General features: G+C 44.3%; 1 protein-coding gene across 1 annotated transcript in view; it reads left to right on the top strand.

Moving 5' to 3' along the window:
- LOC311106195 (unconventional myosin-XVIIIa-like) overlaps positions 1–5,196 on the top strand; it is a gene marked incomplete at its 3' end in the record, with an annotated part of 152,707 nt that extends 147,511 nt beyond the window's left edge. Inside the window, exons 37-38 of the mRNA XM_084148507.1 lie at positions 2,687–2,806; positions 3,666–5,196. Coding sequence (XP_084004633.1) covers positions 2,687–2,806; positions 3,666–5,196 — 1,651 coding nt within the window. The remainder of the gene's footprint in view (positions 1–2,686; positions 2,807–3,665) is intronic.
- Positions 5,197–14,844: the final 9,648 nt, after the last annotated feature.

The following is a 14,844-nucleotide window of genomic DNA, read 5'->3' as shown; positions in this document are numbered from 1 at the left end:
AATTGTGGCATGTTGCATTTATATTTTTGTTCAGTATAAATGATGGATGAAAGAAAGTCATAGAGGTTTCTTTGAAAACGTGTAATTTCTCTCTCGCTTAAAAAAAAAAAAAACCTGCGTCACAATCTCCCCTTTTAATCTGGTATTGGAGATCACAGACATTCTCCTAGCATATGTGTCTCAATAGGTTTTGAACAGATGTGTATGCCTGGCTGTGTTTAACCCCCATAGGGAGCTGCTGTCTAGGCTGAGCTGCCTAATAAAAGCCCAAATGTTCTGAGCATCAACACAGACGCTTGTAAGACCCAGGGACACCAAGGAGGAGCAGTGCAGAGGGAGCAGAAGAGGATCCATAGGAGCTAATGATGAATGTAATAGTGTGTAACAGAGATGTACAACCAATGGAGGAAGATTGTCACAGACAATTAATGTCTCCCTCCACACTCTGTGTTTGTTTGCCTCCCCTAGGCTCTCGGCACGGCTTAATTTATGGTATGGTGGTCAAGGAAATAAATCGTGTGTGACACCATGTGTGAAACGCTCGATTACAAAGGGCCCGTCGTCCCGTCGGTTTTGTTTTGGGCCCAGCCCCGGCCCAGGGGAGGGAAAGCCTCTGTGATCTGAATGCATCACCTCCATTTACCCACTGGCTCCTCCTTGGACAAAATGCACAAGGGGAAAGAGATGCACATACTTCAAGTAGAGGACAGGTCTCCCTCACCCTCCAAAAATATTTTAATCTCAACAGGATTGTACCTGTATAAATGAATAAAAAATGAGTGCTTAAGAAAATTCGCTCCTTGAAGGAATGTATTTTGGACTATTTTAAACGGAGGGTTTCGACATTGATTTTGCATAATAACAGCTACTGTAATTTTGCCCCGGGGAACGCAAGCGATGTCATCAGTGTCAAGATAAAAAAATACCAGCCTTCCCCAAAAAAGATTGTTCAAAAACAATTTAGGTTTTCCTTATTTTCTTTCTTCAAAGCAACATCAGTGCTCTTAGTATTCCTGGGGCAGCGATAGTTCTTCAAAGCAGTATGTTGCCAGATAAGTGAACGGATAAAAGACTAATCTTAAGAGGCTGGGGAGGTGTCGACTCGCAAAGCCCAACAAAGACCCCAATTTGTATTTATTTTTTATCTCTGAGGAGAGATGAGTAAACAGCCGTGGAATTGTCTGCTCTGGTTAGCTAACGTTAGCTCCTTTTTCTCTGCTCTGGTTAGCTAACGTTAGCTCCTTTTTCTCTGCTCTGGTTAGCTAACGTTAGCTCCTTTTTCTCTGCTCTGGTTAGCTAACGTTAGCTCCTTTTTCTCTGCTCTGGTTAGCTAACGTTAGCTCCTTTTTCTCTGCTCTGGTTAGCTAACGTTAGCTCCTTTTTCTCTGCTCTGGTTAGCTAACGTTAGCTCCTTTTTCTCTTTGTTTATCCCTTATTGACAAGGCCTCTGTGCCAAAGCCAGCCGCTCACTCTGTCACAATAACAATTCTCACTGACGGTCCCCACATTGTCTAATAGGCCAGGCATGGCCTGCAAAGTGAATTACAGCTTCCCTCCTAGAGAAATGCTTTTATCTCGACTCCCGACCTTCGCCTTCTCTTTCCCTTCTAAACACTGCCATCTTAGTGCCTAGTATTTGAAGTTATTGTACAGTTTAAAACAGAGCGGGCTAATTATGACAAAACCCATAATTAAATAGTTTCTTCTGCGATCAGGGGAGGCTTTTGTATCTCTGCCTCTTAACGATTTTAATTGTAGCTACTGTATGTGCTGGTGGGTCTTGTGCTGTGGATTAAGTGCTGAAAAATATATTTTCTCTCTCTACTCCACAGCAAGATAACACGTTTTTAAAAGCATATGTGGAGATTTTGAACCACCCCCCAATCGATGTCTCAGTTTTATTATTAAGCTGTAACAGCTTAATTTCGCAGCACCACATGAGCATTGGGCTCTGACAGCACTTAATGAGTGTCATGTTCTTTTCAACTGTGTCAAATTTCTGACAACCCTCCATTTCTCCTCACGCTTCGCAGTAGGCTGTCGATGCCGTAATGATAATTTAGAGAAAAAACAGCTCAGCACCCAAGCTGTGCACCAAATCATTTTGTCAAGAGCTCAACCGCAATTTTTGGGGGCTGTGGAGGGAATAGATAAGTGAGAGAGAGGAAAGTGAAAATCCCTCCATTTTGTGCTTTACTCTCTTCACTTTCCACTTTATCCCATTCCTGGTCTCTCTCCTTGTGCTCCGCCTTAACTGGAGTGGCTTTGGATCAGAGTGATTGGAATTGAGCCCTCTTTGTGCCCCATTGCCAGCTAACCACAGGGCCACAGTGATAACACCCCTAACAGTGACAACAAGTGCGGCTGTGTGTGTGTTTCCTAGGGCTCCTGTGATCTAGTGCATGTGGTTTTCTGTTGTCTTCGCTCCAAAATAAAATATGTGTTCCTCCTCGGTTGCCTCACTAACACTTCCAATACTACAGAATCGTTCTCTCCTTCTCTCCCCCTCTGCCTGTCTTTCCATCCATCATTCTCTCCTCAACTTCACCCCTCCCTCCATCTCCTCTCCATCTTCCTCTTTATACATTTTCTCCATCACTCTCTTTCAGCTCTTCCCCACCTACTCCTCTCTTCTCCCACCCTCTTCTCCCACTGACGTTGTGTTTTATCCCTCCCCGCCACACAGTGAGGGAGACTCATCTGACTCGGAGGTGGAAGACCGTGTGGACGGGGTCAAGTCCTGGCTGTCCAAAAACAAGGGCTCGACCAAGAACCTCTCAGATGACGGCAGCCTCAAGAGCTCCAGGTCAGTATGGCACCACTTCCTCCATCCCCCTGGGTCCTATCTTCACCACTGCTAAACACACACGCACATTACCCCTGATTACAAAGCAGCCCAAACTGGTTTTAGTATCCAGTCCCCCCCATCAGGATTTTACGTGGTCCAGCCTAGCACCTAGCTCCCAATGCAGATAAAACAATTGGAAGGGAACACTTGGCTAGACATAGGGGGGGTGTTTTTATTATTATTATAACTTTGAAAAACTTTTTAGAGTTTTTACATTTCTCTTAACTGTGTGTCCCCACGGACACCCTCCCTTCCTTCAGGAGAGCTCAGTTCCTTGATCTCAGTTCTGTGTGTTGGTTAAGACGCAAACACACACAGGAAGTGTGTGTCCAGCTCTCTATCACTCAACATATTTAACCACAATGAGATGCTTGACTAGAGTTCTGTGTAACATTTACACACATCAAATTCAAATGAATACCCCCATACTAAACTAGTTCAATACAGAGACTTTGATTTTGCATAAAGGAACCGATTAGAACAAGACAACACATTTTGTTTGAGGGTATTTCTCGAGTCAGTACGTCTTAAATTTGTATCTTGCATATCTGTTTTGTTTCTGTGTTGAAGTTGTGAATCCAAAAGGCATTCTCTACCCCACATTCATTTGAATCATTGTTCTATCAACCTGTCTTTACTTTCTTCCTACTGAATTCAATCTATTGCTCATCTTATTCCTGTTTTAAGTATCATTCATCTCTCCTTTTTAAGTTTGTAATTCATCTATCATTCTTTCTCTCTCTCTCTTCCTCCTCCTCCACTTCCTCCATCTACTTCAACGTTTCTCTGTCCTGCCACTCCTCCCTCCTCTCTCTAGTTTTGCCGTAAACGTAGACGCAAAGGAAGGGAAAGAGTGGAAAGAGGGTAAGGAATGGAAAGAGTTGAACAAAGAGGGCAAAGAGAAAGAGGTAGATCAGAGCAGGCCGGTGTCTGTGATGAGTTCCCTGAGCTACAGGAAGCGCTCCAACATCAATGACTCCATCGGAGGTAAAGGGGACGACAGCTCCCTCTTCAGTTCCCTCAAGAAGGATCAGGACTCCCAGGAGTCTATCACCTCCTTCCGTAAGGCCAAGCCCAAAGGCTCCTCACCCCAGGATGACTCCTACTCAGTCAGCTCCAGCTCCTGGAGGAAGTCCCAGACTGGGGACGATGATGACCGTGGCTCGGTTATCTCCCAGGCCTACACTGAAGCCACCAGCAGGGCTAGGAAGGGCATGGACAGCCGCTGGGGAGACTTCGACAAAGAGTCCAACGTGTCCTCGATGGCCCCCAGCCGGGCCTCTGTTGCCACCACGCGTTGTTGCCTGAGCCTAGAGGACGACACCAAGTCGACCATCAGCCTGGGTATGTCCAGTCCCCTGAGCCACCGCCGCAGCACCTCTGCACACCGTATGGACGAGTCATATGGAATAAGCGGTCGCAGCCCCTCTCTCGGTCGCCGTTCTGGGGGCAGGAGCCCTGGCAGCGTGAGCCGTGCTGACTCACGCATATCTGACTTCCGTCGCTGCCACCTCAGCGAGTTTGATGACATGGAGGACGGTCACAGCGTGGCCTTCACCGAGCGCTCCTCAGCCTACAGCCACCACTCCTCCACGGGACGCAGCCTGTCCATGCCCCCGCCACGCGCCCGCTCCTCCTACAGAGATGATGATGAGCTCCCTGACACCTCGGACGTCAAGCCGGCCACCGTCAGCCACCGCAACTACCTGGACCCCGACCTAGAGAAGGCCATCAACGAGGTGCTCAACTTCAAACCCATAGAGTTCAAACGCACCAGCCTGGAAGACTCGGAGGCCGAGGCAGGGAAGAAAGAGGAGGACACAGAGGACGACAGGAAGAGTGTGCTTAGCGTCAGGGGGAGAGGTGACCGGGAGGCAGACAGCAGGCGTAGCACCAGCAGTCTGAGACGCTCAGCGTCGGCCATGGATTGTAGGAGGTCCTCCAGCAGCATGAGCAGCCGCAGTCGCAGCCACAGCCGCAGCGCAAAGAAGAGCAAAGGCAAGAAGAAGAAGAGGAGCCACAGCTCTGAGTCAGACAGCTCCGATGATGACCGCCGCAGCAAGAAGGGCAGCTCCAAGAAGAAGGGCAAGAAGTCCAAAAAGGAGTCCTCTTCTTCTTCATCCTCGGATTCAGAGTCTGACTCAGAGTCTGGCTCCAGCTCTGGTGCTTCTACCATCTCCTACAAAAGCACCAACAGCGTGAAGAGAGCCCCTGGCCTAGAGGGGGAGAGGGAGGCTGGGACGCCTGCTGAGGCGTCCCAGCCTCCTAACAAGAAGGAGGAGAAGAATAGGAAGAAGAAAGTGGACAACGTGATGATGAAGTATCTGTACAGACCGGACAGTGACTGAGGCTGGCAGTAGGTGCTGCCTGTTGCCTGGTGTGGAGTTTAGGAGTGTGTTCACTGCATGGTGTGATGGTGCTAACAACAGAGAGAGGTTACTCAGTCAATCCTATCCTGCTGAGTCAATGGATCCCCCCCCCCCTCCTTTATAATATAACCTAAATATCCAGTCACCTTTTGAAAGCCTAATCCCACGTCAGTTGTGTTATGAATGATGCATCACTTTGACTTACTTGACCTATTCCTGTTAGGGCTTCAACAGTGCATCACCATTACTGTAGAGATGTACAATTTCACTTGGCTTGTTTTCTATTTACACTCTCAATCCCTAAATACTAATTGAGGTCCTTAATTCACAGAGCTCATCAGAAAGCAATTTGAATTGACATCTCTTCAATGGCAATCATTGTGACATTGCAGAGAGAGAGAGTGAGTGAGTGAGTGAGTGAGTGAGTGAGTGAGTGAGTGAGTGAGTGAGTGAGTGAGTGAGTGAGTGAGTGAGTGAGTGAGTGAGTGAGTGAGTGAGTGAGAGAGAGAGAGAAGGGGGGGGGGGGGGATTGAGAGCGAGAGAGAGATTGAGAGAGAGAGAGCGAGAGAGAGAGAGAGAGGTGTTGTGGATGCATTACAATGCCGATTAGCTTAGCAGCAGGGGGGTTAGATCCGAGGAAAAGACAAGCTCACGTGGGTGTAGCCATAGTGCTGCTCGCTAGTTCTCCTCCCAAACGGCAGCGTAATTTATGGCCCCGGAAATAAGAAAACACCAGGAGTCGTCAATTAGGACGGCCACCATAGATTTTCCCTTCCTGCCCCCTTAACTCTGGCCGTAATTAGACCCACTGCATCGATTTACACAAGCAGCAAGTTCTTTTAAGATGCACGATTGACAGTAATTAACACTAGGTTTGCATAATTTAAGCGGGCTTGAACGTTAAATCACGTTCAAACATGCAGTAGCGGTAGGCTGCAGGTAGAATATCTAATGACAGAGAGAGGGTACTTCAGCGTATGCTCTACTGACGATTCATAAGGAAGATTTTATCTTTAGATTAGAAGTCATTAGAGTGAATAAAAGGTTCACTGGTGTTTTGTTTAAACAGAATGGTATTTCATTGTCCCACACTTGTGAAGTGAAGCCAGGCAGTGCAGTGCAGTGTAGGTGTGCCATTCTTCTGTTTTTGGAGAGGAAGCCACAGCGCAGAGCATATTCATTCAACCACAAACCAGAACCATAATGTCTAAAAATGTTATACAAATTGACCTACTTTTGTTTTATGACTAGAGGTACTGTAGTATGCATCCATGCATGTGTTTGTGTACATTTAGTTGGTTGAAGCACAATATGTCTTAACATTACATAAAGGATAAGAAAATTGGATCAATGTTTGGTAATGATCGTGCCCCAATGTGTCCCAACTATCCTCAGGAGTTGTCTTTGATTCTTTCTTTCTCTCTCCCTCCAGTCCTCCTAGCCGAAGACGGTTCTGCTTTGACAAATCTGACGAAGAGGAAGAGGAAGAAGAAAAAGCAGAAGGGGGTGTGTCCCGAGGGTCCTACCGCTCCAGATACACACGCGGCAGCTATCTGAACAACAGTGACAGCGAAGACAAGCCCTCTGAGACAACATAGTTAACACACACACACCAGCCAACACACCCTGCATGTTGAGAGGGCCCAACTGTGTTGTTATCAAACACAACCGCTCTACTGTTCTTCTAACCCTGCAACATGGCAATGATACTATGACTATCATTATTATTCTACTATTACAAAGCAGCTTGCATTGCTAAGGTCTACAAAAGGTGCCATAGTATGTCAGTGTACAGTACACAACACTAATGGTTTCTCTCACTCTCCACTCCACTGTGCCAACCCACTCTAAGTGTATTTCACCAGTCACATGTGACTGTGTGTCTCCATCTTGGATCTGGCCCCTCCAGTTGAACAGCACCTCCTTTAATAATGACTTGTCTTTTTTGTCTCTGCTGGCTGCATGAGGACAGCTGCTGCTGGGCTGGAGCCATCGTCTCCTTCTTCCTAGATTTTATCATCATCATGGTTGTAACTGAGCCAAAGAACTGTAGCTATGTTCCCTGGTGTTTTATCACTGCATCGGGACAAGAAAGAAAAATATATTTAAAAAAGAGGGAGGAAATAAGTACCAAAAAAGCTTTGTTGCGACTGTGTTATTGCTTATTTGCGCTGAGTCCTGGTAAAAAGCCCAGAGTTTCTTTTTGGGAGAAGTGCCATTGATATAAGTAGGGTCCTCTACAGCTGGCACCTTCACAGCTGTGTTTGGATTCTGGCTGCAGCACCGCGCTGCGCCACACACCGAACGAAGACGCTTTCATCTGCTTGTTTTAGCGGGAGAATAATGTTTCCTAACAGAGGAAGAAAACAGAAGAGAGCTGCAGCACCATACAGCTTTTGATGAAAGTTTAGGAATTTCTCTTATTGTTTTTGTTTTGATGTTTGAAATACAATTATAATTTGTTTTCGAGAGTGCTGCCATCAAGAAAATGAATTTCCAGGAGGTTTGAGCGTTGTGTACCCTATGAAATGCCTTGTCTCATTTTATTTCAACTAGAATTGAACTAAGTACTTTGCAGAAATGCTTTTGGAGTGAGAGTCTTCTTGTTTTATTTCTCTGTCATCGTGGTTGTTCTCATGCTTTTCACTCATTTTGTCTCTCCATTTGATGTGCTTTGCTTTCCAAAGGGAATGATATTCAACACCCTGCTTTATGGTGGTTTCTTTTTCTGACTGACCATACTGGATTACACATGGTGAGGATTGGGTGTTCTCAATCAGCATGTTAAATCCACCCACTCTGTAAACTGGATATAATGCATTCAAATCCTTTTCAGTGTCTCTGAAGCCTATTTGTCATGTAGGATTCATCAGTATTCTGTCTTGAACCAATGCTACCCTTTATAACAGTGCAGCAGTTTAACCAGGAAGATATTAAAGACCAATGCTTTTACGGTTTATTTTACGGTTGCTTGGTGTTACATTGAACCCTTCAGCTGTCTCTTTAGTATTTATGATTTAGCATTAATGAATTGAGCAGACCTGCCAAAATGTGTATTATCCATCTGTCCATGGCAAGTGGGGCTGAAAGGATTTTGTTGATACTCTGCGTGAAGGGAGAAGTTTGGTGTGATTGTATTACACATGATTTTTAAAAGACACACGTCTATCACATCACCTTGTTCTCTATGCCAGGGTTTCCCAAACTCGGTCCTGCCCCCCCGCTGGGTGCACGTTTTGGTTTTTGCCCTAGCACTACACAGCAGATTAAAATAATCAACGCTTGATGATGAGTTGGTTATTTGAATCAGCTGTGTAGTGCTAGGGCAAAAACCAAAACCAGGACCGAGTTTGGGAAACCCTGCTCCATGCAGTCAACATGAGTTTTAAAAGGAATTTTAAACTGTTTTATGTCGTTTTATGATACTCTTAAACCTGAGTCATCATAAAACCACCAGGCAAAACAAAGAAATGAGTGAACATAACATTGCTGACTGTACACATTAATGTTATATATATATATATATATATATATATATATATATCTGTATTGATTCATACTAGCTTTCAAAATAGTTAATGTTTATTTTCGTTATTGAACAAAATGACCACTTGTTATAAGTAATAATTTTGCATTACAGTTTAATATATTGTAAATAAATGATGACTCCAGACCGTAATTTTCCTCTCTCTGTGGGTTTTAGTTTGATATGTTCTGCATTGGTGTTTCAGCCTCCAAGCTCCTGTCTCTCTTTTCAGACTTAAATGTGCACATTAGAAAATAGTATCGCACTTAACATTTCTTGAGGGCATACTGTGGAAAAAAAGAAATGAAAGGAAAATACAAATAAATTCTGTTTTTCCAATACATCCACTTTGATGTTTTCTGCAGCTTTGAGAAATGTCAACAGAATCACTGACGCTGACTCTGAGGCCTTTCAAAACAGGAACACGAGTTCATATTGACTATGGCCTTTATCTTCTTTTCAAATAAATCTGTACCCTCTCGTGTACGTTTTCATGGCAAATGGTTTTCCGTCTGAGAAGAAATGGAGTGATTCTCTATACAGCAAAGGGGAGCCACGCCCACATTTCCAAGGTGGCCTTTTAATCGAGCACCTTCCAAATAATCTATACTCGTTCTCTACAACAGGGCTACTGCACTCTAGTTCATAAAGTAGCCCCTCAATCAGTGGCTAGTTTACTGTGCTTGAAAAGTGGTCGCACAACATCCTTCAGAGCACTAAATGTGATATAACTCTAGTAAAACAAATTGTAGTTTTCATTCACACACTGAATTGTCTTTGAAGTGCTAAAATACACCGCACACAAACATAACTCCATGGACCTACGTAGGGGAACACTATAACTTGATTTAAAAAATGGGCCTTATTCTATCATAGCACTGTCATATAATTGTCTGGTCTTTGAGAATAGCTGAAGAGATAGAAATTGGATTTACATTTGAGGAGGAGTAAGATCTAATCTGTCTATTCAAACTCATATTTTGATTTGGGCGTAGATTGCGCCATGCATTTTACCCCTCATTTACCTCTGTGGATCCTCTCCTGCTGTGACCAGAAATAGAGCCATTAGAGGTTCTGTTCCAGGAAAGATACGAGGAAAAAACGACAAGATGTAGGCATTTCTATTTCATGTTTTTTTATGAAGAGTTGAAAGACTGGGGGACAGGTCTGCTTTGTTTTTGTATAAAAGGTATAGGGCACTTAGGGCACAAACCCACACATTATTGCCTCCCAGCCAAGCTAATGAGTAATTATCTAACGACAAGAGGATGACATCTCTGATTATTGGTGTTGTGCCATGTTATAGGCCTTTGGTCAGTCATAACATTACTAAATACTCTTTAGCCTACATAAAATCACAAAATATTTTCCATCAATATGCCCATGGCATCTTAGCAGTGATTTATTTGACACATGATGTGTATTAATAGGTTGTTAACGTCAAGTAAAATGCCACTGGATGGCAGGTGCTAAACGGATGTTCGTATCTGGTTCACACATGATTTAGAATATTAGAAGCTGTAATTGGAACTGTGAAATGCTGGTGTTCATTTAAAATATAAAAAGCTTTCATCTATGAATGACTTATGCTTATTATTCTTCATGAAATAAACAGTATACATTTCTCACATTAAACTTTTCCTGTGAAAGTGTGTTTGGAATTAAGACAACAATGAATTATAGACTTTAATTAAGAAGTGTGAAAGCTTGTGATGCCGTTATTTGAGTTTGACTGATCTTTGTCATCTTACCATCTGGTAGGGAATGTTTTGATAGATTGATTCATAAAGATCAAAGAGTAATTATGACTGAAGATCTTGAAAAATATTGTAATTACAATTATGTATGAAGAATACATTTAACAGTTTTAAAAGCCTGCTCTTGTTTGATGTCCTTGCACCCAGATTGGCAAGGTAATACTGTATAATTATTGGAAATGTCCAAGTACCACATTTGCATTGCAGAATGACATCCAGAATGACATCCCAAATTCAGACATTCCAGAATGACATCCCGAATTCAGACATTCCAGAATGACATCCCGAATTCAGACATTCCAGAATGACATCCCGAATTCAGACATTCCAGAATGACATCCAGAATTCAGACATTCCAGAATTACATCCAGAATTCAGACATTCCAGAATGACATCCAGAATTGATATTCCAGAATGACATCCAGACATTCCAGAATGGCATCCCCTCTATGCTACAGAATGCTTCACACACATCCCATGTCTACAGTGGGGGGAAAAAGTATTTAGTCAGCCACCAATTGTGCAAGTTCTCCCACTTAAAAAGATGAGAGAGGCCTGTAATTTTCATCATAGGTACACGTCAACTACGACAGACAAATTGAGAGAGAAAAATCCAGAAAATCACATTGTAGGATTTTTAATGAATTTATTTGCAAATTATGGTGGAAAATAAGTATTTGGTCACCTACAAACAAGCAAGATTTCTGGCTCTCACAGACCTGTAACTTCTTCTTTAAGAGGCTCCTCTGTCCTCCACTTGTTACCTGTATTAATGGCACCTGTTTGAACTTGTTATCAGTATAAAAGACACCTGTCCACAACCTCAAACAGTCACACTCCAAACTCCACTATGGCCAAGACCAAAGAGCTGTCAAAGGACACCAGAAACAAAATTGTAGACCTGCACCAGGCTGGGAAGACTGAATCTGCATTAGGTAAGCAGCTTGGTTTGAAGAAATCAACTGTGGGAGCAATTCTTAGGAAATGGAAGACATACAAGACCACTGATAATCTCCCTCGATCTGGGGCTCCACGCAAGATCTCACCCTGTGGGGTCAAAATGATCACAAGAACGGTGAGAAAAAATCCCAGAACCACACGGGGGGACCTAGTGAATGACCTGCAGAGAGCTGGGACCAAAGTAACAAAGCCTACCATCAGTAACACACTACGCCGCCAGGGACTCAAATCCTGCAGTGCCAGACATGTACACCTGCTTAAGCCAGTACATGTCCAGGCCCGTCTGAAGTTTGCTAGAGTGCATTTGGATGATCCAGAAGAGGATTGGGAGAATGTCATATGGTCAGATGAATCCAAAATGCGGACAAAGAATGCTGAGTTGCATCCAAAGAACACCATACCTACTGTGAAGCATGGGGGTGGAAACATCATGCTTTGGGGCTGTTTTTCTGCAAAGGGACCAGGACGACTGATCCGTGTAAAGGAAAGAATGAATGGGGCCATGTATCGTGAGATTTTGAGTGAAAACCTCCTTCCATCAGCAAGGGCATTGAAGATGAAACGTGGCTGGGTCTTTCAGCATGACAATGATCCCAAACACACCGCCCGGGCAACAAAGGAGTGGCTTCGTAAGAAGCATTTCAAGGTCCTGGAGTGGCCTAGCCAGTCTCCAGATCTCAACCCCATAGAAAATATTTGGAGGGAGTTGAAAGTCAGTGTTGCCCAGCGACAACCCCAAAACATCACTGCTCTAGAGGAGATCTGCATGGAGGAATGGGCCAAAATACCAGCAACAGTGTGTGAAAACCTTGTGAAGACTTACAGAAAACGTTTGACCTGTGTCATTGCCAACAAAGGGTATATAACAAAGTATTGAGAAACTTTTGTTATTGACCAAATACTTATTTTCCACCATAATTTGCAAATAAATTCATTAAAAATCCTACAATGTGATTTTCTGGATTTTTTTCTTCTCATTATGTCTGTCATAGTTGACGTGTACCTATGATGAAAATTACAGGCCTCTCTCATCTTTTTAAGTGGGAGAACTTGCACAATTGGTGGCTGACTAAATACTTTTTTCCCCCACTGTATATCAGCTAAACCGTTTTAAGGCACAACATTAGTGCCTAGTCGTGCTCTAAATGCCTCATGTATGGAAAAGCTCTTTGATTGGTGCTGAGGCCTGTGGGTGGACTCTGATTGGTGTTAGCAGAGTGTCATGGCAGAGTCCTCATCCTGGGTCTAACAGTGTACCATATGTCTGCCTTATTTCAGACTCCCTGGGAAGATTTCAATTGCATTCTCCTCGTCCTCTCTCCTCAAGACCTATTGGATGAAAAAGCCAGAGGTCCCACCCCTCTGACCTTCTACTCCAATGGGTTTTGAGGAGGAGACTAGGAGAGAGGACACCAGGAGTTTGCAATTGAGATCTTCCCCGTTTCCTCCCTGCTACTCCCACCAACAGCCAGCTTGCAGGAAATGACTAGAGGCAAGGTCAAATGTGTGTCAGCATTTGTAAGTGATTCTGCTCCCTCTTGCTCAGTGGGAGTTCTCAGGAAGACTTCCCTAAACCAGCGGGTATCCAGACATTCGACATCAGGAGCAGAAGCCACGTCTTACTGCAGCTGCAGTAGCCAGAGGCAATATAGGGAGTCGGAAGCATAGAGAGATTTACATCGGAAGGGATGGGTTGCACAGTTGCTGGATGGCAGGCAGCACATTAAAAATGAATTGTACATTAATTAAAAAACATTACATTTGGGGTCTTCCTACAATTATATTTCTCCCTCTTTTCAGATAGAACTGAATTGAAATGTATGTGAGGTGCAGGTTACTCTCTTGGATTCTTTGCTATTCCTAGAGATAATTTTCCCTGACTGGAAAATAACCCCCCCTCTGTCCAGTAGATGACCAACTCCCACCTTTGAATTCACTTAAAATAATTTGAATCAATATAGCACACTATTCATGAGAATGGTGGAAATTGCCCATTCTGTAGTTACCCAGAGAGAGAGAAAGAAGAGGGGAGGGAAGGAGAGAGGGAATGGAAGGTTAAGATGGGGACAGGAGGGAGGGGAATGGAAGGTTGAGATGGGGACAGGAGGGTGGGGAATGGGGGAGGGAGGGGAACGAGGGTGGGAGGAATAAGAGGATGGATTAGTGAGGAATGGGAGGGAAGTTGGAGGAGGTGACAAGGAGATGTAAAAGCATCTGACACCTTCAGTGTTCTCCCTGTCTCCCAGCAACAGTGCCACCAAGCTCATTACACTTCCAAATGCTGCTGTATCCTCTTCCCCCTGGGCCACCCTGTGACAGTCCGTCTTGTTTTTTGGCTGACTCGTGACCCCTGCTTCTGACCCCCATGTCACATCAACGGCACACTGCCCAGCGCAACTGTAATTTGCTCTGGCATGCAAGCTGTTCGATAATGTTTCATCTTCAACTAGAAGGGAGGAGACAGCCAGGAGGAATAGTACTGTGTGGTCCTGCCTGGTCTGTCTCCGTGTGGTGTGGTGGTCTGCATTGTCTGGAAGCAAAATAAAACGGTTTAATCAGCTGTCCAATGACATGTCATGCAGTACTTTACATTAGCAGTGCAATTTAGTAAGGGAGTAAGGAATGGGATATTGATCGGCCATTTTGCACCATGCAGCGCAGTCCTCAACACACCATAAACACCAAGATCAATGAATCAATGCATCATCAATACGTACTTGTACTTGTTAGGATATTCATCTGAAGCTCTGGTTTACGGTTTGGTTCTCCTTTCCCTATCCATCCCCCCTTCAGGAGTAAACTATGACATCATAACCCCCATGGTTCTCTGAAGGCGGCAAAACAACAGTGGTTAGGCTATATTAGTCAACCTATTCAACATATTCGTCAATCTGACGAACAGTGGTTGAATTGAGCCGGGCTCCTGCACCTTAGGTCAAAGAGAAAAGTATGATAAACAGTAGAATAAAAGTAGGATAAATTAGGGTTGTGGTTGAGGTTGAGGTTACGTTTAGGGTGAAACTGGGATGTGGACAAGATGCAAGGTTAATGCCCTAATTTTGGCATAACCCTAACCCTAGGTTCATGGCCACATCCAACCTAGTCTCAAACACAACCCTAATCCTAGCTTCATGTCTACATCCTGGTTCAACCCTAACCCCAGCCTCTACCACATCCCTAACCCCAGCCTCTACCACAACCCTAACCCCAGCCTCTACCACATCCCTAACCCCAGCCTCTACCACAACCCTAACCCCAGCCTCTACCACAACCCTAACCCCAGCCTCTACCACAACCCTAACCCCAGCCTCTACCACAACCCTAACCCCAGGCTCTACCACAACCCTAACCCCAGCCTCTACCACAACCCTAACCCCAGCCTCT

The sequence above is a fragment of the Coregonus lavaretus genome (genome assembly GCF_964263955.1).
Source record: "Coregonus lavaretus genome assembly, chromosome: 30".
NCBI classification, from domain to species: Eukaryota; Metazoa; Chordata; class Actinopteri; order Salmoniformes; family Salmonidae; genus Coregonus; species Coregonus lavaretus.
This window is presented reverse-complemented; position numbering and strand designations above follow the sequence as displayed.